The sequence below is a fragment of the Rhinoderma darwinii genome, chromosome 2 (genome assembly GCF_050947455.1).
Source record: "Rhinoderma darwinii isolate aRhiDar2 chromosome 2, aRhiDar2.hap1, whole genome shotgun sequence".
Lineage (NCBI taxonomy): Eukaryota > Metazoa > Chordata > Amphibia > Anura > Rhinodermatidae > Rhinoderma > Rhinoderma darwinii.
In genome coordinates, this window is record NC_134688.1 from 236,571,448 (window position 1) to 236,595,420 (window position 23,973).

General features: G+C 44.2%; 1 protein-coding gene across 1 annotated transcript; it reads left to right on the forward strand.

Moving 5' to 3' along the window:
- Positions 1 to 23: 23 nt before the first annotated feature.
- Positions 24 to 22,176, forward strand: LOC142741796 (uroplakin-3b-like). The gene is made up of 6 exons (XM_075851129.1): positions 24 to 81; positions 1,052 to 1,195; positions 16,702 to 16,918; positions 20,018 to 20,094; positions 20,611 to 20,740; positions 22,011 to 22,176. The coding sequence occupies exons 1-6, from the start codon at positions 24 to 26 to the stop codon at positions 22,174 to 22,176; spliced, it is 792 nt and encodes a 263-aa protein (XP_075707244.1).
- The last annotated feature ends 1,797 nt before the right edge of the window (positions 22,177 to 23,973 follow it).

Below are 23,973 nucleotides of genomic sequence, written 5' to 3' on the forward strand. Positions count from 1 at the left end.
AAATCCTAATACGATATCTCATTATGGATCTGCACATAAAACTGGGGCTCCTGCTGCTGGGGGCCTCATCTGCATTAGCAGGTAAAGCAATTTATCTTTTCTCAAAATTATTTCCATTTTAATGTCCATTGAGCCAGTTTGTTTTTAGAGTATATTGCACCTTGTGTATGGAGGCAGGTGTTGGCTTTGGGAAATTCTTCAATGTAAAATGTACTGAGTCTTGATAGTGCCTGCTGTAGCCACTTATATTTTTCAAATGTTTTTTTGAAGATTTCCCACCGTTTTTTCGCTATTTCAATAAATCCGCAAAATATTTGTAGAGGTCGGCAATAAAACGTTATTATTTGTCATGTGGGCATTTTAGTTTTTATATTTTTACTATACTGTATTGAAAGGTGATCTTCGGAACAGAACTATATAATTATAGTGACTACAGGATTTGATCAGACTTTGTCATTTATTATTTATAGCCTTTTTGGTCCCCCAGAAAATATTTTTTAGGTGCTGTCCACACATAGCGTTCAGTTCAATAAACTTTATTTGTCCTCTACCAGGGAAGATCTTTAATAATTCTCACAATTACAATTTTTTTATATTGTTCTTGGTAATCTGCTTGTCACTAGACACGGGTTACATAATTAAATGGGAGTCAATATACATTTGCTGAAAAACATGTGGAATAAAATATTTTGCAACACTAAACAAATAATTCAACATGTAAAAACAGGGAGAGAAAATAAGAAAAAAAGTCCAGAATTTGTTTGCTTTTGTTTTCATGAAATGACTTTTTAACTACAATCTATACTAATAAGTAAGAGCTAATTGGTTATGTGTGAATTATCTTACATTTTGATAGCCCATCGCTGGATCTGCTCCACTGTTTGCTTCTGATAACGTTGTCTACTGCTCAATTTTATTGACCTTGCTGTGGTCATTAACATGTCAGATCCCTTACCTACCAGTTGATCATATAGAACTCTGGTGGGCCAATCTGACCCTGCACATAAATTATATGAATTACATATTATTGATTAATTGTGTTCTTTTACAGAGGTTCGATTTTATGTCCCTCAAGTTACAATGAAGTCAGTTTTAGGGAGACTGACGAATAACAGTTTTGCACTCGACGAACCTCAGTGCATCTTTCACCAGTATAACACAACTGAAGTGTGGTTGGTTATTGCACTGGATAAGGGTATGTGAATATATTATTATACTGTATTCTTGACTAGTCATATATAAAGTTAATTAATGAGCTGATATTGTAGTGTTCATTTTTTTTTACAAGCAGTCAACTTTATCTATGCACAGTGGTATAAGAGACGTATAATGGATTGTTCTATACTGTTTACATTTAATGCACATCAATGGTTGTTAATCAAGAATTCAATTATATATTCATAAAGTTTAATATTTTGGAACATCAAATTATTTTTCTTTTTTAATGGTTCTTAATGGAATATTTAGGTAAGGATCAAAGTACACAGCCTCAATGGCAGAGGGAAACACTGCTGCATGGCGGGACAACTCGCCTATTGATTTAGATTTAGTTTGCCCCTGCCACAACAGCATTGTCAAACTTGTGTCGTTCCATATCAATGAATGAGCCGCAATGGACTATGATGATCATGAAATAACTCTGGCTTAAGTTTTTCCCACTGATGCTTACTACAGCTTTCCTTAAGAATTACATATTCCTACAAGTCCAAGAGATAAACTTGGATATTCTAGAAAATCATATATATATATTTGGCAAGGACGTGGTGTCCGAGGCACAGTTAACCCTGCCCACAGCCTGTCCTGCAAGAAGCCTGTGAAGAAGGAGATGTGAGTGCTCAGTCTGTCTGTTGTTTGTGCCTCTGTTTGTCTGTGTGTCTCTGTGTTTGTGTGTGTATAAGTTCCCATATGTGTGTATGTGTATCTTTGTGTGTGTGTGTGTGTGTGTGTACTTGTGCCTAGATTTGTATCTGTATGTGTATATATTTCTGTGTGTTCATCTACTACATTATCTGTATTTAGAGATATCACTGTGTGTTATCTGTGGTGTTAGGACCTATTCACAAGACAGGGATTCTCGGCCATGTGACGGCCGTTTTTTGAACGGCCGTCACATGGCCGCAGTAGGAACAATAGACCCCAAATGGGGCTATTCACAGAGCCGATTTTTTGACGGCCTGGTAAACCGGGCTGTCAAAAAATAGAACATGACCTATTTTGGGCCGTTCTCCCGGCCACACAGCTCCCATAGAAGTCTATGGTGCCGTGTAAAGCACGGCTGTCACTCGGAAGTGATCCGAGTGACGGCCATGCATTCTGTCGCTCGCTCGCTCTCTTCTCCTCCTCACGGTGTGAGGTGCATGTGAGGAGGAGGCTATTTTGTTGCTCCCTATAGGAGCTGAATCCCTAATCCCCGGCCACAGCTTCGGCCGAAGCTGTGGCCAGGGATTCCGCTCCAGGAGAAGTCCCTGACTTCACTGTCCATATATGGACAGTGAAATCAGGGACTTCTCCTGTAGCATTCCCCTACTCCTGAAGCGGAATCCCCGGAGCGGTGATTTTGCTCCAGGAGAAGTCCCTGACGTCAATGTCCATATATGCACATTGAAGTCAGGGTGTTGCCATTTATGGGGGGGTGCTATCTATGGGGGGTGGCTAAGTACAATGGTGCTGTGTAGCACTACCTACAGGGGGGCTGTGTGGCATTACCTACAGGGGGGCTGTGTGGTATTAACTACAGGGAGGCTGTGTGGCACTACCTACAGGGGGCTGTGTGGCACTACCTACAAAGGGGGTATGTGTGGCACTACCTAGATGGGGGCTGTCGCAGTATCTACAGAGGGCAGTGTGTGGCATTATCTACAGAGGGCAGTGTGTGGCATTATCTACAGAGGGCATGGTGTGGCATTATCTACAGAGGCAAGTGTGTGGCAGAAAATTTACAAATGAAATTCATCCATTTTTAAAACGGACAGGGAAAAAAACAGATGCAAAACAGATCAAAATTGGTTGTTTAAAATGGAAACACAGCCCGGAACGGAAACGGAATGGATGCAAAACGGATGCAAAACGGCAGAGAAAAACTGACCAGAACGGCAGTTTTTTCGTCCGACACTCGGAACCTGTCGTGTGAATAGAGACTGAGGCTATGTTCACACGCTTAACAAAAAACGGCTGTAAATACGGAGCTGTTTTCAAGCGAAAACAGGCCCTGATTTTCAGCCGTTTTTTAAGCAGTTTTTTGCTGCGTTTTCTTGGAGCTGTTTTTCTATTGTGTCAATGAAAAATGGCTCCAAAAACGGCTCAAGAAGTGACATGCACTTCTTTTTATGAGGCATTTTTAAAAACGGCCACGTCAAAAACGCCCAGTGGGAACGGAACGCAATGTGAACGGATGTTTGGAGGCGTTCAGCCCCCGGACTTTTAGACGTTTTCGGGGCATTTACGGACCAAAAATCGGCTGAAAATAACCTGTGTGAACATACCCTTACATAGGACAGCAGGTAACATCTACATTATCTGTACTCGGAGAGTTATCACTGTGTGTTATCTCTGGTGTTACATAGGACTGCAGGTAACATCTACATTATCTGTACTCGGAGAGTTATCACTGTGTGTTATCTCTGGTGTTACATAGGACTGCAGGTAGCATCTACATTATCTGTACTCACAGAGTTATCACTGTGTTATCTGTGGTGTTACATAGGACTGCAGGTAACATCTACATTATCTGTACTCGGAGAGCTATCACTGTGTGTTATCTCTGGTGTTACATAGGACAGCAGGTAGCATCTACATTATCTGTACTCAGAGTTATCACTGTGTTATCTTTGGTGTTACCTAGGGCTGCAGCTAACATCTACTACATTATACCTTTACCCTGGGTGATTAATCTATTATTCAGCAAACGCTTCCGCATTTTTCTGCATTTTTCATAGGTTTCAAATTCTGGTAATTAGGTTTTAAAATACACTTATATTTTTTTATAATATTTTTTCAAATACCTATCATCATTCCTTTGCTAGCAAATCTGTGTAACAGGGTTTTCTATATTAGTAATAATAAAACCAAGAAAACGCAACTACTTACAGTATACCTTCAGACAAAAAAAGAAAGTCACTGCTGGACTCTCCATTTTTCCCACAATCACATAATTAACCCCTTTCCCGTATATATGGGCGTAACTGTACGCCCATTTGCGTTAAGGCACAGTCAAAATGGGCATAGAGTTACGACCACGTATAAGAAGGGGTTAAATATGTACTCGTGGGGAAAATGGAGAGTCCAGCAGGGACTTTATTTTTTTGGCTGGAAGTATACTGTAAGTCAGGGGTCTCAAGCACGCGGCCCCTGGGGCTGTCATCTGCGGCCCGCGGGACACAGAGCCGCTAGTATAGGCTCTGCTCCGAGACTCTGGAATTCCCTGACATCGCTGTCCACATATGAACAGCGATGTCTGGGGCTTCCCCAGAGCCGGAGTCCTGTGCAGAGCGCTAGTACAGACTCTGCTCCGGGGCTCTGTGGAATTCCCTGACATCTCTCTCCAGATATGGACAGTGTGTCAGGGTCTTCCCCAGAGCGGAGTCCCGGGCAGAGCGCTAGTATAGGCTCTGCTCCGGGACTCTGTGGAATTCCCTGACATCGCTGTCCATATATCGACAGTGTCTCAGGGTCTTCCCCAGAGCGGAGTCCCGGGCAGAGCGCTAGTATAGGCTTTGCTCCAGGACTCTGTGGAATTCCCTGACATCACTGTCCATACATGGACAGTGTGTCAGGGTCTTCCCCAGAGCGGAGACCCGGGCAGAGCGCTAGTATCGGCTCTGCTCCAGGACTCTGTGGAATTCCCTGACATCGGTGACCATGTTTGGACACACGATGTCTGGGGCTTACCCAGAGCCGGAGTCCCGGGCAGAGCGCTAGTATAGGCTCTGCTCTGGGACTCTGGGGAAGCCTCTGACATCGCTGTCCATACAGCGACAATGATGTCAGGTGCTTCCCCAGAGCATGAGTCCCAGTGATGCCTGGAGCACAGCTGGAGTCCCAGGAAGAGCCTACTAGCGCTCTGCCCGGGACTCCAGCCCTGGGGTTGCCCCTGACATCTCTGTCCATATATGGACAGTGATGTCAGGAGCAGAGCTGGAATCCCAGGCAGAGTGCTAGAAGCGGCTCTGCTCCGGGACTCCAGCTCTGGGCGAGCCCCTGACATCACTATGGCAACATCTGCGGAGGACACTGTGGCAGCATCTGCGGAGGAAACTGTGGCAGCATCTACGGAGGGCACTGTGGCAGCATCTATGGAGGGCACTGTGGCAGCATCTACAGAGGGCACTGTTGGAGCATCTACAGAGGGCACTGTGGCAGCATCTACAGAGGACTTTGTGGCAGCATCCACAGAGGGCACTGTGGCAGCATCCACAGAGGGCACTGTGGCACTATCTAAAAAAGGGCTGCCCAATCTTGACATGTGTGTCTGCCAAACACTGCCAACTGAGCCGCAGGACTGCATTTAGCGACACTTAAACTGGACAACTGGATTGTTGAAATAAGCACGTGGAGAATTCTCTCAAATTTTAAACCTAGCGGTATTATTATAGTAATGTAGTATTATTATTATTATTATAGTAATATAGTGTTATTGTTAGGGATCTGCCAGGTACTTCATCTAGCTACACTCCTGGGATTAATCAATCCACACCTGAGGCCAGACCTGTTCGACTGACACCTTCTCCCACCAACCAGGGTGGCAGGCTCAGGAGTGGGAGAGCCTATCGCGGCCTGGTCTCTCGGAGTTAGCTCCGCCCCTTGCCCTTTATTACCTGCCCTGTGCTCTCCCTCAGTGCTTGTAATTCTTTTGGATTCCTGGCCCCACTGCTGCTTGCTCCAGCCTGCTTCTGCCGTGCTTCTGCCTTGCTGCAGTTCTGCTTGACCTGCTTTGCTTGCCCTGGCTTGCTTCTGTCTCCGTGTCCGCTCGGGTGTACTCACTTCGTCCTGGTCCTGACTGTTCGTTCGCCGCCCCGTTTCCTCGTGGCGTTCCGTGGCTACTGCCCCTTCCCTTGCGTGTTCCCTGTTTGTCTTCCTGTGCACTTAGCCAGCGTAGGGACCGCCGCCCAGTTGTACCTCGTCGCCTAGGGCGGGTCGTTGCAAGTAGGCAGGGACAGGGCGGTGGGTAGATTAGGGCTCACTTTCCCTTCACCTCCTTCCTGCCATTACATAATTACAAGCCCTTACCTAGTCTACCATTTCTCCTACGCTGACGCTTTCATGGACCCCCTTGAGACCCTGACCCAGCAGATGCAGGGCCTCTCCCTACAGGTCCAGGCCCTGGCCCAAAGGGTCAATCAGGGTGACGCTGCTTTAGTAGTACCCCTCACCTCACCTCTAGAACCCGACCTCAAGTTACCTGACCGGTTTTCAGGGGACCGTAAGACGTTTCTCTCCTTCCGGGAGAGTTGCAGACTGTATTTCCGCCTAAAGCCCCACTCCTCAGGTTCCGAGAACCAGCGGGTGGGTATCATCATATCCCGACTCCAGGAAGGGCCCCAAGAGTGGGCCTTCTCCTTGGCTCCTGACGCCCCTGAACTTTCCTCTGTTGATCGTTTTTTCTCTGCCCTCTGACTCATTTACGACGAGACTGACAGGACTGCTTTAGCCGAGAGTCAGCTGGTGACCTTACGTCAGGGTAGAAGACCGGTTGAGGAATACTGTTCTGATTTTAGGAAGTGGTGCGTAGCTTCTCAGTGGAACGATCCGGCCCTAAGGTGCCAGTTTAGGTTAGGATTATCTGACGCCCTGAAGGATCTGCTGGTTAGCTACCCCTCGCCTGACTCCCTTGACCAGGTTATGGCCCTAGCAGTACGACTTGACCGACGTCTCAGGGAACGTCAGCTAGAACGCTTCAGTGTGCTCCCCTCTGACTTTTCTGCGATTCCCCCCGAGGTCCCGTCTCCTCGCCCCTCCACGGAGGACTCGGAGGTACCTATGCAACTCGGGGCCTCCATGTCCCCTCGACAACGTAGGGAGTTTCGCAGAATGAATGGTCTCTGCTTCTACTGTGGGGACGACAAGCATCTACTGAACACCTGTCCCAGGCGCAAGAATAAGAAGCCGGAAAACTTCCGCGCCTAAGTGATCATCGGGGAGGTCACTTGGGCGCACAGGTATTTCCCGTTAATGTGAAACGCAATAAAATTTTGCTTCCCTTTCAGGTCTCGTTTGCTGGCCGGTCTGCCACGGGCAGTGCTTTCGTGGATTCTGGCTCATCTGCTAATATCATGTCTGTGGAATTTGCTATGTCTCTAAAGATGCCTTGTATTGATTTACCTTATCCTATCCCTGTAGTAGGAATCGACTCAACACCCCTTGCTAATGGTTATTTTACTCAGCATACTCCTGTTTTTGAACTCCTGGTTGGCTCCATGCATTTGGAGCAGTGCTCTGTACTGGTGATGCAGGGATTATCGTCTGATCTGGTTTTAGGCCTTCCCTGGTTGCAGTTGCATAATCCCACATTTGATTGGAATACTGGGGATCTCACCAAATGGGGTAATGAATGTCTGATGTCATGTCTTTCTGTTAACTCTATTTCTCCCCGGGAGGAGGTAAACACACTTCCTGAGTTTGTTCAGGACTTCGCCGATGTGTTTTCTAAGGAGGCCTCCGAGGTGTTGCCCCCCCATAGAGATTACGATTGCGCTATCGATTTGGTGCCTGGTGCCAAGCTTCCTAAGGGTAGGATATTTAATCTTTCATGTCCTGAACGTGAAGCGATGAGGGTGTATATCCAAGAATGCCTGGCCAAGGGTTTCATTCGCCCCTCGACTTCTCCTGTAGGTGCTGGCTTCTTCTTCGTGGGGAAGAAGGATGGTGGTCTTAGGCCGTGCATTGATTATCGTAACCTGAATAAGGTCACCGTAAGGAACCAGTACCCACTTCCTTTGATTCCGGATCTTTTTAATCAGGTTCAGGGAGCCCAATGGTTTTCTAAGTTCGATCTACGGGGGGCATATAACCTTATCCGCATCAAAGAGGGGGATGAGTGGAAAACTGCGTTCAACACACCCGAGGGTCATTTCGAATACCTGGTCATGCCCTTTGGGTTGTGTAATGCCCCTGCTGTCTTCCAGAATTTTATTAATGAAATCCTGAGAGAGTACCTGGGTAATTTTCTTGTTGTGTACCTTGATGACATACTGGTGTTTTCCAAGGACTGGTCCTCCCACGTGGAGCATGTCAGGAAGGTGCTCCAGGTCCTTCGGGAGAATAATCTGTTTGCTAAGACTGAAAAATGTGTCTTTGGGGTACAGGAGATACCATTTTTAGGGCAAATCCTCACTCCTCATGAATTCCGCATGGACCCTGCCAAGGTTCAAGCTGTGGCGGAATGGGTCCAACCTGCCTCCCTTAAGGCGTTACAGTGTTTTTTAGGGTTCGCCAACTATTACAGGAGATTTATTGCCAACTTCTCGGTCGTCGCTAAGCCTCTTACGGACCTTACCCGCAAGGGTGCCGATGTCCTCCATTGGCCCCCTGAGGCCGTCCAGGCCTTTGAGACTCTCAAGAAGTGCTTTATCTCGGCCCCTGTGCTGATTCAGCCCAACCAAGAGGAGCCATTTATTGCGGAGGTTGACGCTTCCGAGGTGGGAGTGGGGGCCGTCCTGTCCCAGGGTACCAGCTCCCTCACCCATCTCCGCCCCTGTGCTTACTTCTCTAGGAAGTTTTCGCCCACGGAGAGTAACTATGATATTGGCAACCGCGAACTTCTAGCCATTAAATGGGCTTTTGAGGAGTGGCGGCACTTCCTGGAGGGGGCCAGACACCAGGTAACGGTCCTTACGGATCACAAGAATCTGGTTTTCCTAGAATCGGCCCGGAGGCTTAATCCTAGACAAGCTCGGTGGGCACTATTCTTTACCAGATTTAATTTCTTGGTTACCTATAGGGCTGGGTCCAAGAATATTAAGGCTGACGCTCTGTCACGTAGTTTCATGGCCAATCCTCCTTCCGAGAAGGATCCCGCTTGTATTTTACCCCCTGGTATAATCGTCTCTGCCACGGATTCTGATTTAGCTTCTGATATCGCGGCTGATCAGGGTGCAGCTCCCGGGAACGTCCCTGGGGACAAACTGTTTGTTCCCCTGCAATACCGGCTGAGGGTACTCAGGGAAAACCATGACTCCGCTCTATCTGGTCATCCTGGCATCTTGGGCACCAAACACCTCATTACCAGAAACTATTGGTGGCCTGGGTTGCCTAAAGATGTTAGGGCTTACGTCGCCGCTTGTGAGGTTTGCGCTAGGTCCAAAACCCCTAGGTCCCGACCTGCGGGCCTACTACGTTCCTTGCCCATTCCCCAGAGACCTTGGACCCATATCTCCATGGATTTTATCACCGATTTGCCTCCATCTCAGGGCAAGTCGGTGGTGTGGGTGGTAGTCGACCGCTTCAGCAAGATGTGCCACTTTGTGCCCCTTAAGAAGCTACCTAACGCCAAGACGTTAGCTTCTTTGTTTGTGAAACACATCCTGCGTCTCCATGGGGCCCCAGTCAATATCGTTTCTGACAGAGGGGTACAATTTGTTTCCTTATTTTGGAGAGCTTTTTGTAAAAAGTTGGAGATTGATCTGTCCTTCTCCTCCGCCTTCCATCCCGAAACCAATGGCCAAACGGAAAGGACCAACCAATCCCTGGAACAATATTTAAGGTGTTTCATCTCTGACTGTCAATTCGATTGGGTCTCATTCCTTCCCCTTGCTGAATTTTCCCTGAATAACCGGGTCAGTAACTCGTCAGGGGTCTCCCCGTTTTTCTGTAATTTCGGGTTTAACCCTAGGTTCTCCTCCGTCTCCCCTGGTTGTTCCAATAATCCTGAGGTAGAGGAGGTTCATCGGGAACTGTGCACTGTCTGGGCCCAGGTTCAGAAGAACCTAGAGGCGTCCCAGAGCGCACAAAAGATTCAGGCGGATAGTAGACGTTCTGCTAACCCCCGGTTTGTCGTCGGGGATTTGGTCTGGTTGTCGTCCAGGAACTTGCGCCTTAAGGTCCCGTCCAGGAAGTTTGCTCCCCGATTTATTGGACCTTATAAGATCATTGAAGTCCTCAACCCTGTATCCTTCCGTCTGGAGCTCCCCCCATCCTTTCGCATACATGACGTCTTCCATGCCTCCCTCCTTAAACGCTGCTCCCCGTCCTGGTCCCCCTCGAGGATACCTCCTGTTCCCGTTCTCACCCCTGAGGGGGTGGAATTCGAGGTGGCCAAGATTATGGACAGTAGGATGGTCCAGGGCTCCCTCCAGTACCTGGTCCATTGGAGAGGATACGGGCCGGAGGAGAGGACTTGGGTACCTGCCCGTGATGTTCACGCTGGGGTATTGATCAGGAGGTTCCACCTCCTCTTCCCCACTAAACCGGGTCCCCTTAGTAAGGGTCCGGTGGCCCCTCATAAAAGGGGGAGTACTGTTAGGGATCTGCCAGGTACTTCATCTAGCTACACTCCTGGGATTAATCAATCCACACCTGAGGCCAGACCTGTTCGACTGACACCTTCTCCCACCAACCAGGGTGGCAGGCTCAGGAGTGGGAGAGCCTATCGCGGCCTGGTCTCTCGGAGTTAGCTCCGCCCCTTGCCCTTTATTACCTGCCCTGTGCTCTCCCTCAGTGCTTGTAACTCTTTTGGATTCCTGGCCCCACTGCTGCTTGCTCCAGCCTGCTTCTGCCGTGCTTCTGCCTTGCTGCAGTTCTGCTTGACCTGCTTTGCTTGCCCTGGCTTGCTTCTGTCTCCGTGTCCGCTCGGGTGTACTCACTTCGTCCTGGTCCTGACTGTTCGTTCGCCGCCCCGTTTCCTCGTGGCGTTCCGTGGCTACTGCCCCTTCCCTTGCGTGTTCCCTGTTTGTCTTCCTGTGCACTTAGCCAGCGTAGGGACCGCCGCCCAGTTGTACCTCGTCGCCTAGGGCGGGTCGTTGCAAGTAGGCAGGGACAGGGCGGTGGGTAGATTAGGGCTCACTTTCCCTTCACCTCCTTCCTGCCATTACAGTTATAGAAGTTCAAATAACTAATTGATTAACAATAATTTTGTATTGTATCAAATTTGAAAGTAATGCGGCCCGTCAACTTCCCATTTTTTCTATATGCGGCCCACTTACCCGGCCGAGTTTGAGACCCCTGCTGTAGGTAATGATCCTGTGTACTTTACTTAAAGAGGCTCTGTCACCAGATTTTGCAACCCCTATCTGCTATTGCAGCAGATCGGCGCTGCAATGTAGATTACAGTAACGTTTTGTTTTGTTTTTAAAACGAGCATTTTTGGCCAAGTTATGACCATTTTCGTATTTATGCAAATGAGGCTTGCAAAAGTACTACTGGGCGTGTTGAAAAGTAAAAGTACAACTGGGCGTGTATTACGTGCGTACATCTGGGCGTGTTTACTACTTTTACTAGCTGGGCGTTGTGTATAGAAGTATCATACACTTCTCTTCACAATGCCCAGCTTCTGGCAGTGCAGACACAGCCGTGTTCTCGAGAGATCACGCTGTGACGTCACTTCCCCAGGTCCTGCATCGTGTCAGACGAGCGCGGACACATCGGCACCAGAGGCTACAGATGATTCTGCAGCAGCATCGGCGTTTGCAGGTAAGTCGATGTAGCTACTTACCTACAAATGCTGATGCTGCTGCAGAATCAACTGTAGTCTCTGGTGCCGACACGATGCAGGACCTGTGAGTGACGTCACAGATCTGCACTGCCAGAAGCTGGGTGTTCTGAAGAGAAGTGGATGATACTTCTCATCAGAACGCCCAGCTAGTAAAAGTAGTAAACACGCCCAGATGTAACACACATAATACACGCCCAGTTGTACTTTTACTTTTCAACACGCCCAGTTGTACTTTTGCAAGCCTCATTTGCATAAATACGAAAATGGTCATAACTTGGCCAAAAATGCTCGTTTTTTAAAAATAAAAACGTTACTGTAATCTACATTGCAGCGCCAATCTGCTGCAATAGCAGATAGGGGTTGCAAAATCTGGTGACAGAGCCTCTTTAAGGTCCTTACAGCATGGACCTAAATATTCCATTAAGTACGATTACAAATAAAAGTAAATTGATGTTCCAAAGTTATGCCCTGAGAATAAAGTGGGCACAGGAGCTGTGTCCGTGCCACTCGCAGGAGGTGCCGGCTGTAAGATACAGCCGACATCCCATTGCAACGGCGGCAATCACAGTTATCTCCTATCACTGATGTTTAACCCCTTAAATGCCGCTGTCAATAACGACAGCAGCATTTAAGTGGTTGACACAGAGGAAAGGGGCTCCCTCTGTACCCCATCACCCCCCCTGAGCAGTTGCAGGGTGCCGATGATTGCTATGGCAACCAGGAATCCTGTCAATTGCCTCCTGGTCGGCCACGTACGGAAGCTTATTAGGTATTGCCAAAGGCAGACTGACTGTCAGTTGTAAAATGGCAGTTACGATACACTGCACTACATAAGTAGTGCTGTGAATTATACAGGGGATCAGAAGATTAGACCTTCAAGTCCCCTAGTATGTGTAAAAAAAATTTTTTGGGAAAAATAAATAAATAAATGTTTTCATTAATAGAAAAAAGTTTCTACCTGTATCCCTGATCAAGTCCTTTATAATTGGAAAAAAAATTAAAACATTTAAAAAACTATACATAATAGTTATCGGCGTGTTCTTATCGGCCTGAACTATAAAAATGGTATATTATTTATCCCGTGAACACAGTAAAAAAAATAAAAAAATAAAACAATGCCAGAATTTCCTTTTTTGGTCACCTTGTTTCCAAAACAATGGAATCAAAGGTGATCAAAAAGTCGCATGTACCCCAAAATGGTACCAAAAAAAACTACAGTATGTCATGCAAAAAACAAGCCCTCACGCAGCTCCGTTGCCAAAAAAAAAACAATAGTTTTGGCTCTCAGAATATGGTGACACTAAAACATTATTTTATTTAGAAAAAGTGTTTTTATTGTGTAAAACTAGTAAATCATTTAAAAACTATATAAATTTGGTCTGTTTTTTGGTCTCCTTACTTCCCAAAAAATGGAATAAAAACTGATCAAAAAAATTCACATATACCCCAAACTGATACTAATAAAAAACTACAGCTCGTCCCATGAAAATCAAGCCCTCACACAGCTAGCCAAAGGAATGATAAAAAATTATGACTCTCGGAACGTAAATGCGTTCGCAAATGCGATTTAGCATCAGAAAACCATTCCAGCAAAATCTGTGCTCCAAAAGCTAAAAGCCGCTTTTTCTCTTCTCAATGCTGTAGTGTATCCAAACAGCAGTTTATGACCACATATGGGGTATTGCCATGCTCATGAGAAATTGCCTAACAATTTTTGGGGTGCTTTTCCTCCTTAATTCCTTGTGGAAATGAAAAATATTGATGTAAATCTATTAGTAAAAAATTATTGGTAAATTATTGGTAAAAAAACATATTTGTAATTTTCACTGCCCAATTCTAATAAATTCTATGAAAAACCTGTGCGGTCAGAATATTCACTACACCCCTAGATACATTCCTTGAGGTGTGTAGTTTCCAAAATGGGGTGTTTTTGTGGTGTATCTAATGTTTTGGCATCTCAAGGCCTTTTCCAACATGAAATGGTACCTGGAAAACATCCTTATAAAAAGGAGGCCCCAAAATCCACTAGGTGCTCCTTCATATGTGAGACCTGTGTTTGAGTCCAGTAGCACACTAGGGCCACATGTGATATATTTTTGAAAACTGAAGAATCTGCGTAATGAATAATGAGTTGTGTTTTTCTGTTAACACCTGCTGTGTTACTGAAATAAATAGATTAAATTGAAAATCTGCCAGAAAAAATTATATTTGTACATTTTACCTCAACTTTGCTTTAATTCCTGTGAAACACCTAAAGGGTTAACAATCTTTCTAAATGCTGTTTCAAATACATGGAGGGGTGCAGTTTTTAAAATGGGGTGACTTATGAGGGATTTATAATATATAGACCCCTCAAAGCCACTTCAAACCTGAAGCTGAAGCTAAAAAAATATGTTTTGCAAATTTTGTTGAATATTTGAAAAAGTGCTAGTAAACTTATAAACCTTATAATGTCCTGAAAAAAACCCCAAATGCCTACATAAAGGAGACATATAGTAAACCTTATTTATTTACTAATTTGTGTGGTACCATTATCCATTTTAGAAATAGAGGATTTCAAATGTAGGAAAATTCTCTAAATTTTTTATTTCTTTATACATAAAGATTCAACATACCAACCAAAATTTGCCACTAACATAAAGAACAATGAGTTCCGAAAAAACAATCTCAGAATCACTTGGATATGTAAAACCATAGATATTACCACATAAAGTGACACATTGACACATAGATTTTAAAAATTGTGCTGGTCCTGAAGGCCAAAATGAGCTTGATACTGAATGGGGTTCAAAGGTAAAAAAGAAAGAAAGAAATACCCATAAATCAACTATCCAGCACAATATACTGGAGTCCATCTGCTTTGTCAGCTTTGACTATGTAACGTCCACGACCGCGGACCGTCGTTCCTACTCAGCCCTCGATGGCCGCGGCCATGGACTTGTGAGTGCTGGCAGGCACCTCCTCCCTAGGAGACTCCAGCACTCACTTCCGCTCTGCAGCCTCCCATAGTGCGCGCGCGCTCGTGTCTGGCCTTAAAGGGCCAGCGCACGCACATGCCAAATATGGTTAATCAGCCATATTTACCTTGAACGATAAAAAGGGCTCTGCCCTTTCACTCCTTCCGTTGTTGTCGTTTTCCCATGATCGTATTGCAAATGGTCCCTTACTTTTATCCTGCTCCCAGTGTTCCTGTGCCCTGCTACCTGTATCCTGTATCCCGTGCTGTGTTTTGTTCCTGAGCCTGTTTAGTATTGGAGTCGTGTTGTGCCACTCCATCATCGCCCGACTAGATCAGCCCCCTGCTCCGCTTCAGGTTGCTGCTGCCGCGCCACTGCCTGTTACCCCTCCTGTCTGTTCCGGATCCATACTTTCACTGCCTCTACCACCTCGCTATGGCGGTGATCCTAGAACCTGTAGATGTTTCCTCAACCAATGTACCATCTATTTTAGACTGCGTGCTCACCTCTTCCCCTCTCATTTTCCTTCACGCTGGTAAGGCCCTGGCATGGGCAAACCCCATCTTGGAACGAGAGGGCCCTGAATTCTCGAACATCCTCTGCAGCGGCCACTCTGCTAACCCTCAAGCAAGGAGAGTACACGGTAGGAGAGTATGCTATCTCCTTCCGTACCCTGGCAGCAGAGTTGGCTTGGAACAATGAGGCATTGGTGGCGACATTTTGGCAGGGACTATCCTCGCACATCAAGGACGAGTTAGCAGTCCGCGATCTTCCTTGTACCCTGGATGCCCTTATCCAGTTGGCTACCCAGATCGACATGAGGATCCAGAAACGTGCTCAGGAGGTTCAGCGTTAGAGACATTTCCACAGACTGGCACCCTCCTCCTGTTGCTCTACCTGAGGAACCTATGCAGGTAGACAGAATCAAATTGTCTGAGCAGGAGAAACAGCACAGACGCTCCTCAGGTCCCCAGAAGAGAACCTTAATGCTCCTACCCTCATTAAGAAATTGCTCTCTCACTCTGTCCCCATAAGAAGGGGGATACCGTAACGCCGACGGCCGCGGACCGTTGTTCCTACTCACCCCTTTATGGCTGCGGCCATGGACTTGTAAGTGCTGGCCGGCATCTCCTCCCTAGGAGTCGCCAGCACTCACTTCCGCTCCACTCTGCAGCCTCCCGTAGTGTGCGTGTGCGCTCGTGCCCAGTCTTAAAGGGCCAGCATGCGCACATGCAAAATATCGTTAATTAGCCATAATCACCTTAAACTATAAAAAGGCCTCTGCCCTTTCACTCTTTGCCTGAGCATTGTTGTAGTTTTCCCATGTTCGTATTGCAAATGGTTCCTTAGTGTTATCCTGCTCACAGTGTTCCCATGCCCTGCTACCTGTATCCCGTGCTGTGTTTTGTTCCTGAGCCTGTTTAGTATTGGAGTTGTGTTATGCTGCCTGCGGTTATACGCTACCTCTGGTGTCATCTGCCACTCCTGGTATCATCCGCCACATCTGGCGCAAAATGACATGCCTGCTGGTATACACCACGTCTGGTGTCATCCGCCACGTCTGGCGTAACCTGCCACGCCTGCTGGTATACACCACGTCTGGTGCCATCTGCCACTCCTGGTACCAGGTTGCACCACATCTGGCGCAACCTGCCGCATCTAGCCCCATCTGTGCCAGAGCCCCTGCCACCGTCTGGACTATCTCAGGTACCTTTGTGCTACGAACTTGTATAAACTTTACATAGACTGTGACTTGGCCAGCTGCCTCTCCGCTACGGCGGAGCGGCCTGGTGGGTCAACATATTCTCAGATCGTGACAGGCTGGAAGTGCAGGTGGAGCATAGGAATACATTAGAATTCGATTCTAAATGATACACTATTGTCTCACTTAGGGGATGCATCCTTTGTTGGTAATCAGCGGCCAAAAACCTAAAAATATGTAATTCATCTTAAAGACTCTCTAATGAATGCAATAGAAAACACAATGTTTGCTAGACTTGGAAAAAGAATGGAAGCAAATGTCATAGCCAAAACACAACATTATCAATACATGCAGCAATTTGTTATTTTCACTGATATTCAATTTGTTTCCCCCCACAGTGGTGCCGAACTTGACTGAAAAAGATCTCAGTAATCCATCCACTTACAGTTCATTCCAAACTAAAAAATACTATCATATCTATCAGATGCCAGCTGCTAACTACACATGCTCTGATACTGCTCCAAAAGCTAAGGCTATGGTTCCAGTTGGAATAGAAGCAAATTGCTCCACTCTTTCATTTTGTAATGGAATTTTAACGGAAAATGGACCTTATCGGTAAGATAATTTTTTTTCATATTGAAATTATATTTACTATTTTTATACATGGTACTATCATTGCATAACATAACATTTAGGCCTTATTTACATGAGCGTTGAGTTGAGCATCTCGGACGTGAAAAACTGCAGTTTTTCACGTCCGAGGTTCATCCGTGCTCTGCGCTGCGGGACACGATGTCTCGCATCCCAAATAGATTAGAGTCTAAGGAGGGATTCGTGAAGCTTGAAAAAATAGGACATGTCCTATTTTCTCACGGACCCTTCACACGGTTCGTTGAAACAAGGGCCGTGTGAACGGCCACATTGAATTACAAAGGTCCATGGGACGGCCGTTGTCTCAACGACATGCTCGTGTAAATAAAGCCTTAACCCGTTAGTGACCGGCCCATAGTCTTTTTACGTCGGTCACTAACGGGCCTTATTCCGATGCCATAGACTTTTTACGTCGCGGCATCGGAATAAGTAAACAGAGCAGGGAGCTGTCAAATCTCCCTGCTCTCAGCTGCCAGAGGCAGCTGAGGGCTGGGAGCGTCCCTGCTCTGCCAGGTGAGATCGATATTAGTATCGATCTCACCCGTTTAACCCCTCAGATGCGGTGAACAATAGCGTGCACCGCATCTGAGTGGTTTTGGGGAGAGGGAGGGAGCTCCCTCTCTCTCCCACCGACACCCGGCGATACGATCGCCGAGTGTCTGTGTCTCCGATGGCAGCCCCCAGGTCTGCCTGGAGCGAATGCCTGCTAGATCATGCCAGAGGCATGACCTAGCAGATGCCTGTCCGTGTTAAACGGACAGGCAGTAATACACTGCAATACAAAAATTTATTATAAATGCGATCGCAGAATCGCATATTATAGTCCCCTAGTGGGACTAGTAAAAAAGTGAAAAAAAAGTTTAATAAAGTTAATTTGAAAAAAAATTTGAAAAAAAATGAAAAACCCAGCTTTTCCCCTTACAAAATGCTTTACTATTAAAAAAACTAAATAAAGTTAAAAAGTTATTTAACCCGCACGGTGAACGCCGTAAAAAATGTAATAAAAAACTATTGAAAAATTGCTGTTTTCTGTGAATACTGACTTTAAAAAAATGTGATAAAAAGTGATCAATAAGTCGCATCTACTCCAAAATGGTACCAATAAAAACTACAAGTCTTCCCGCAAAAAAAAAAGCCCTCATACAACCGCATCGGCGAAAAAATATAAACGTTACGGCTCTTCAAATATGGAGACACAAAAACAAATAATTTAGAAAAAAAAGCGTTTTTACTGTGTAAAAGTAGTAAAACATACAAAAACTATACAAATTTGGTATCGTTGCAATCATAACAACCCGCTGAATAAAGTTATTGTGTTATTTATATCACACGGTAAACGGCGTAGATTTAAGACGCGAAAAAGTGTGGCAACATTTCAGGTTTTTTTCTATTTCCCCCCAAATAAAAGTGAATAAAAGTTAATCAATAAATAATATGTCCCCCAAAATGGTGCTATTAAAAAATACAACTTGTCCCGCAAAAAACAAGACCTTATACAGCTATGTCGACGCAAAAATAAAAAGGTTATAGCTCTTGGAATGCGACGATGGAAAAACTTAAAAAATGGCTTGGTCATTAAGGTTTAAAATAGGCTGGTCATTAAGGGGTTAAAGAGGAACTATTAGCTCTCCTGACATGTTTGTTATAATAAATAATTGTATTATCCATTAAATAACAATTCTGGAGCCCCTTTTCTTAGAACTCTGCTTTGTGCCATCGGATAGTGGCCAAAACAATCAGTGCAGTGATCGCTGCTCCACCTTAATTTGCTCCTAGTATAACTTCACTATGTAATAATCTTTCATATAAACAATAAAAGCACAAAAATACACAGGTGACTAGGTTCACTTGCAAGTTATTGTATTTTTTACCTTGTCGTTCTTTTGTTGGAAAAAACCCCAGCATTGGATAGTTTCACGCTATGTGGTAAAGAACCATGTAGTTTTCATAACATGCTCCATGTTTTAACATCGCAGTATGACCTATTCCTCATGTTTTTATAGTTTTATATGGCCTTTCAAAACCATTGATTTTATAATGGCACCAATAAAACAATGGGAGGGATTTATTAAGACTGGCATTTCAAGCACCAGGCTTAATCTGAAACACACTGGGGTAAGATACACCTGATTAATTAAGAGGTGCTTAATAAATTAGGTGCATCTCTGGCTTACAGTGTGACAAAAAGTCATATTTACGCCAGCTATGAGCTGGCGTAGATTTACGCTATACTTTACCTTAGTTTCTGGGCTAAATTATAGTAAATTTGTCAGGTGGTGGGTGGCCCCATTCCTTTCACTAAGCGTCACTCCCGTTAAAAAAAAAAAAAGTGTTAGATGCGGTGTAAAAATTACAACCCACAATTTTTTTGAGCAAACTGCGACTTTTCTACTCCAGAAAACTGGCGTAGTGTGTATAATAAATTCCTTTATGAAAACCATGAAGGACTATTGTCATGTGGTTTTCCACAGAAGTCGTTTTAGAGAAAGAAAAGAAAGTTGGCACTGTTTGTGGCAATCCTACATGAATCTTCATGAATTTTGCAATGTCCCTGCCTACTACTAAGCATCAGAAAATACTTTGTGTTCTATAAGGTCTTCTTGTGACATCCTTTTGTTGTAGAATGCTAAAAAAATAAATGGCTGCAGAAAATGTAATGAAAAAACACATTACTATGTTAAATCTAGGGCCAATGCTCTCATGGTCACCCACGGTTTTCGGTCTTTACTTACACTCCAGCAGTGATGGCTGCAGCGGTCAGGGGCCAGTACGGCATATCATCGCTGCTGAAATGTAAACAAAGACCGGTTGGGGAACACTGTGGAGCATCGGCGTTGGAGAAGCGGGGGATTTACTAGGTGAGTTATGTTTCTTTATTTTTTTTAATGAACTCTTGGACAATCCCAACACTTTGAAGCGATTTGTACGTCTTTTTACTTACAGTACAATTCAATTTAATGGCACGTAAATCAGAATAGCTTTATTTATAACTATATTCTTATCAAGCAAACTTATTTTCCATATGTTTCAAAAGTTTGAAAATCTAACAGTTTTATTTTTTAGGGTTAAGTTTGTTTTGCTGAACAATACCAATCTGCGTCAAGAGACTCGCTGGTCTGAAAAAATCAGCCTAAGAACAGGTATCATATTGTAAAATAATGTTTCATTTCTATAGGACAACCAGACGGATTGCACTCAATTCCCCATAATTTCATATGTTGTGTTTCTGCTAGTGGTGGAACTGGATACAAATAATTCTATTTATTCACACAAATTGAGAACGGTGGAACTTGGGGTCATGGTATCCTGCCATGACTGCTTCCAAGCCAGAGAAGAGGGCTGAGAGAATCCACATCTCCATAAAGTTTACATGTAGATTTTTTTGCTTGCAGGAAACTCATTTCAAGCAGTATCACCCTGCTAAAGTGAACCATGAGTACCACAATAGATGATTTTTTTATCTTTACATGACTCATATACAATGGTCACATAATAATTATCTGAAACAACACCCATTACAATCTATCTGGTTTTTACTATTCAATCATTGCTTCTTTCTTTGGCTCTTTGTAAGTTCAATCTTGCATATACTGTACCCATACACCATGTATACTATGTATGTGCTGTTTTGTTTAAATTGCATTCTCTTTTAACAGCAACAAGCCGTACTTCTATAGGTACGTGGCCTGGAGGGCGTAGTGCAGGAATGATTGTTATTGTTGTCATCCTCTCAGTTCTCCTGGCTATTTTACTTGCATTCCTAATAGCTGCAATTGCAACTGGCAGGTAATGACCATATTATTATTATTTATAATTTTGTAAATTTCATTAGTCATGACTTAAAAGGGTTGTTTCACGATGACAAGTCCTGAAAAAAATTCCTTTTAGGACATATAGACATCAGAGAGAGAATTCCTCCACTCAAGACCTCCTCTATTTGCTAGAACGGAGAGCTGCTCTGTAAGAATGGCTACCACTCTGGTGGACCCATTACATGGATAGCCGTTGCACGGAAAATATATGCCTATCAATGGCTTCTCACGGCAATGACAAGTGATTGCCAGGGGTTAAAACAGCCGGACACACAATGACTTTTTTTTTAAAAAAAGGGGTTGTTTGCCCCACTTCCACCTACTAAGTAAATATGTGATCTAGGTGGTGTAGTATAAAGAAATTACAGGAATATGCATATAATGACATCAATAGATTCTAAAGTAAATTTAGGCGGGAGGGTTAACGGAGTTCCTCTTTAAGCGAATGAAAACCAGCACTAAATGTCCCTATATTAGTTCATGCAACACCCACTGCAATAAATGTATAGATTCTAGCAGAAGAGAAAGTAGGTTTGGAAGATTACTGGTATACCATGCTGCTTTCTAAACACAATGTAATGACGCCTAAACATCTCACAAGGACATGCACCATTTGCTAGGGGCAAATAATGTCTAGCAGCCAAAATGCCCCAAAATCTAGTCACAGTGGCTCTTGTGTAACAAAAGAAAAATACACTCACCTCTAAAAGAATGTGACATGTCAATATTACTGACCGGACACGTTTATTTTCTCACATTGATCAGCACTGGAAAAGAATTAATAGTATGGTAGAAGCAGTCAATAACTTACTGTGTCTGCAGGACATACTCCTGGCTATAAGGGAGTCTTTCATTATTTTGCGGGTCCATCAGGTCTTCCTTATTTGAGAAGATTCTGGGAGAATCTAAGAGAGTAGGCAACTATGGTAAAGCCTTGAACATATGACCAGAAATGGTAGAAGGTGGGCATACATCTCAAAGTTATTGTACCTGTTGATTTATCTATCTCCAGTTTGGAGGGAACTGTCATTTCGATTCCCAACTCAGGAGCAGAGAGGTCAGAATTGCCCTTTTGTAACCACACTGAATTTAACACAATTGTACTGATATATTAACCATTACTGTATTTTCACAAATGTTTAGCTTGCACGCGGCTCATGGAAAGTGCATCTATGTGCAAATACTCATTCTTCAAACTGTTCACCTATTTGATTTCTGACTTTTCTTCTATTATTTGTCTACAGTAAAGACATTTGCTGGTGCCGCACTATTGATAATGAAGGATTCCTGGGGAAAGAAGAACTTGATATGGACAGCTTTCAAATCACTCCATACCGCCCACACAGTATATATGTGACTCATTCAAAGTGTCTCAAGACTTCACAAAACAAAAGCACAGTGCTTAAATGAATGAATCACCTTTTTTTTTTTTTTTTTTTCAATTATATTCAGTGCAATATATTTTAAATATGCCCACACATAACATGTCAAAACATTTAGTAAGCAAAATAAAATAAATCCTTGCCTATGCTTCCTTGATTCTCTACTGGTGGACCAATTGTTAGGCTATTCTTATGCGATTATTATTGTTGCAGCTTTAAAGGAGTTGTCAAATTAGAGGCAACGTCTTTTATACGTGGCCAGGCAAGGTGGTCAGCTGATTCGGGCTCATAAAACCCCCAACAAACATCTGATTTTGCATGGGAAGCCTCCGCCAGCCAGACATTTCCCCTGCTGTGGATTAATCATAGTTTGCACTCTGATACATAACAGTGGTGCCACATGGTAGGGACACTGTCTACCAATCAATTAAAGTAAAGGGACCACAGCACATTTCTTCAATGCAAATAAAATATTTATTAGTAGACTAATATCATTTTCAGTATTTATTCTTCGACACATTGTGTAATATAAGGTGCCACACTGAGAGCAACTCTGCCAAAGTTTCGGTTCTCCCAAGCTTGATCATGGCAGTAATCTGTGAAATGTACAGTTTATGAATTACTAAAAACACTAGACATAAAAAAAACATAGATGAGAGTAAAAAATATATCATAATGTCAAAAAGTATCACGGATTGCGCAGCATAAAGTGATATCCCAGGTTAAAATGCATCAAATAGTATATAGTAAATGAAATCTGGGATAAAACACGGTTGTGATCCAAATGTAGAGTTGTGATAGATGAACACTTAAAGGGGTTGTCCGACATAACATAATATTTTAAATAACACCATTAAATCATTTAAGTTAAAAAAATAAATACATTTGTAATATACTTACGTTTTCCAAAGTGGCCCCGTTTCCAGATCCTGCCATCGGGAACTTGACTGTTGACGTCTCTCTCTGCTCCGGCTCTGCCGCGTTGTTGATCTTGAATTCTTGCCGGGTACACGACACGTCACTTGTGACATGGTGTATATCGGCTTGTTCTGTTGTAACGCGCATTTGCGCGGCCCCTGCTATTATTTCGAGAACAGCAGGGACCGCGAGAACAGCAGTGACAGCGCATGCGCGTTACTGCATGTGAAGCAGAAGAAGCCGATCTACATCACGTGACAAGTGACGTGTCGTATACCATCCGAGGTCTCTCTGGTGCGAGACCATGTGATCGGGATACGACACGACAGTGGAGGCGGCTGAAAAGGTGACGTCAGCGCTCAAGTGACCAGAAGGGAGAAGCAGCCAGAGCGGAGAACAGAAGCAAGATTGCACAGGTAAGTATATTATGCAATTTTTAATATGTGTAATGTATTTCTAAATGTACTTAAAAAAAAAATCTCGGACAACCCCTTTAATAGTCTACCAAGACCAGGATCATAATATGAAAGATGGAATGGGGCGTAAAAATATATCAATAATAGCTGGCACATTATAGTAAAAAATTATGTTATAAGGTAAAAGATGTTCATAGAAAGATCAGCATTGAATAACCGTATCTGTAGGTTGTATGGAGAGAGTTACAGCGAATGGACGGGTGAACCGTCAGAAGAATGTCAGTGATGATTGTGTCTCTCGGCCTAAATAAATACTCAGTTTGCCTAGGTCAAGAGCACACACGTGAAGTGGGAAAGAAACAAAAGCCGAAGAACTGCTGCGAATGCACACAATAGGGCTGCGTGTTAAATGCTGACTGAGGTCCCATGCACATGACCGTATTTTGCATCCGTAATTACGGCCCTATACAGTTCTATTGGCTGCAGACACC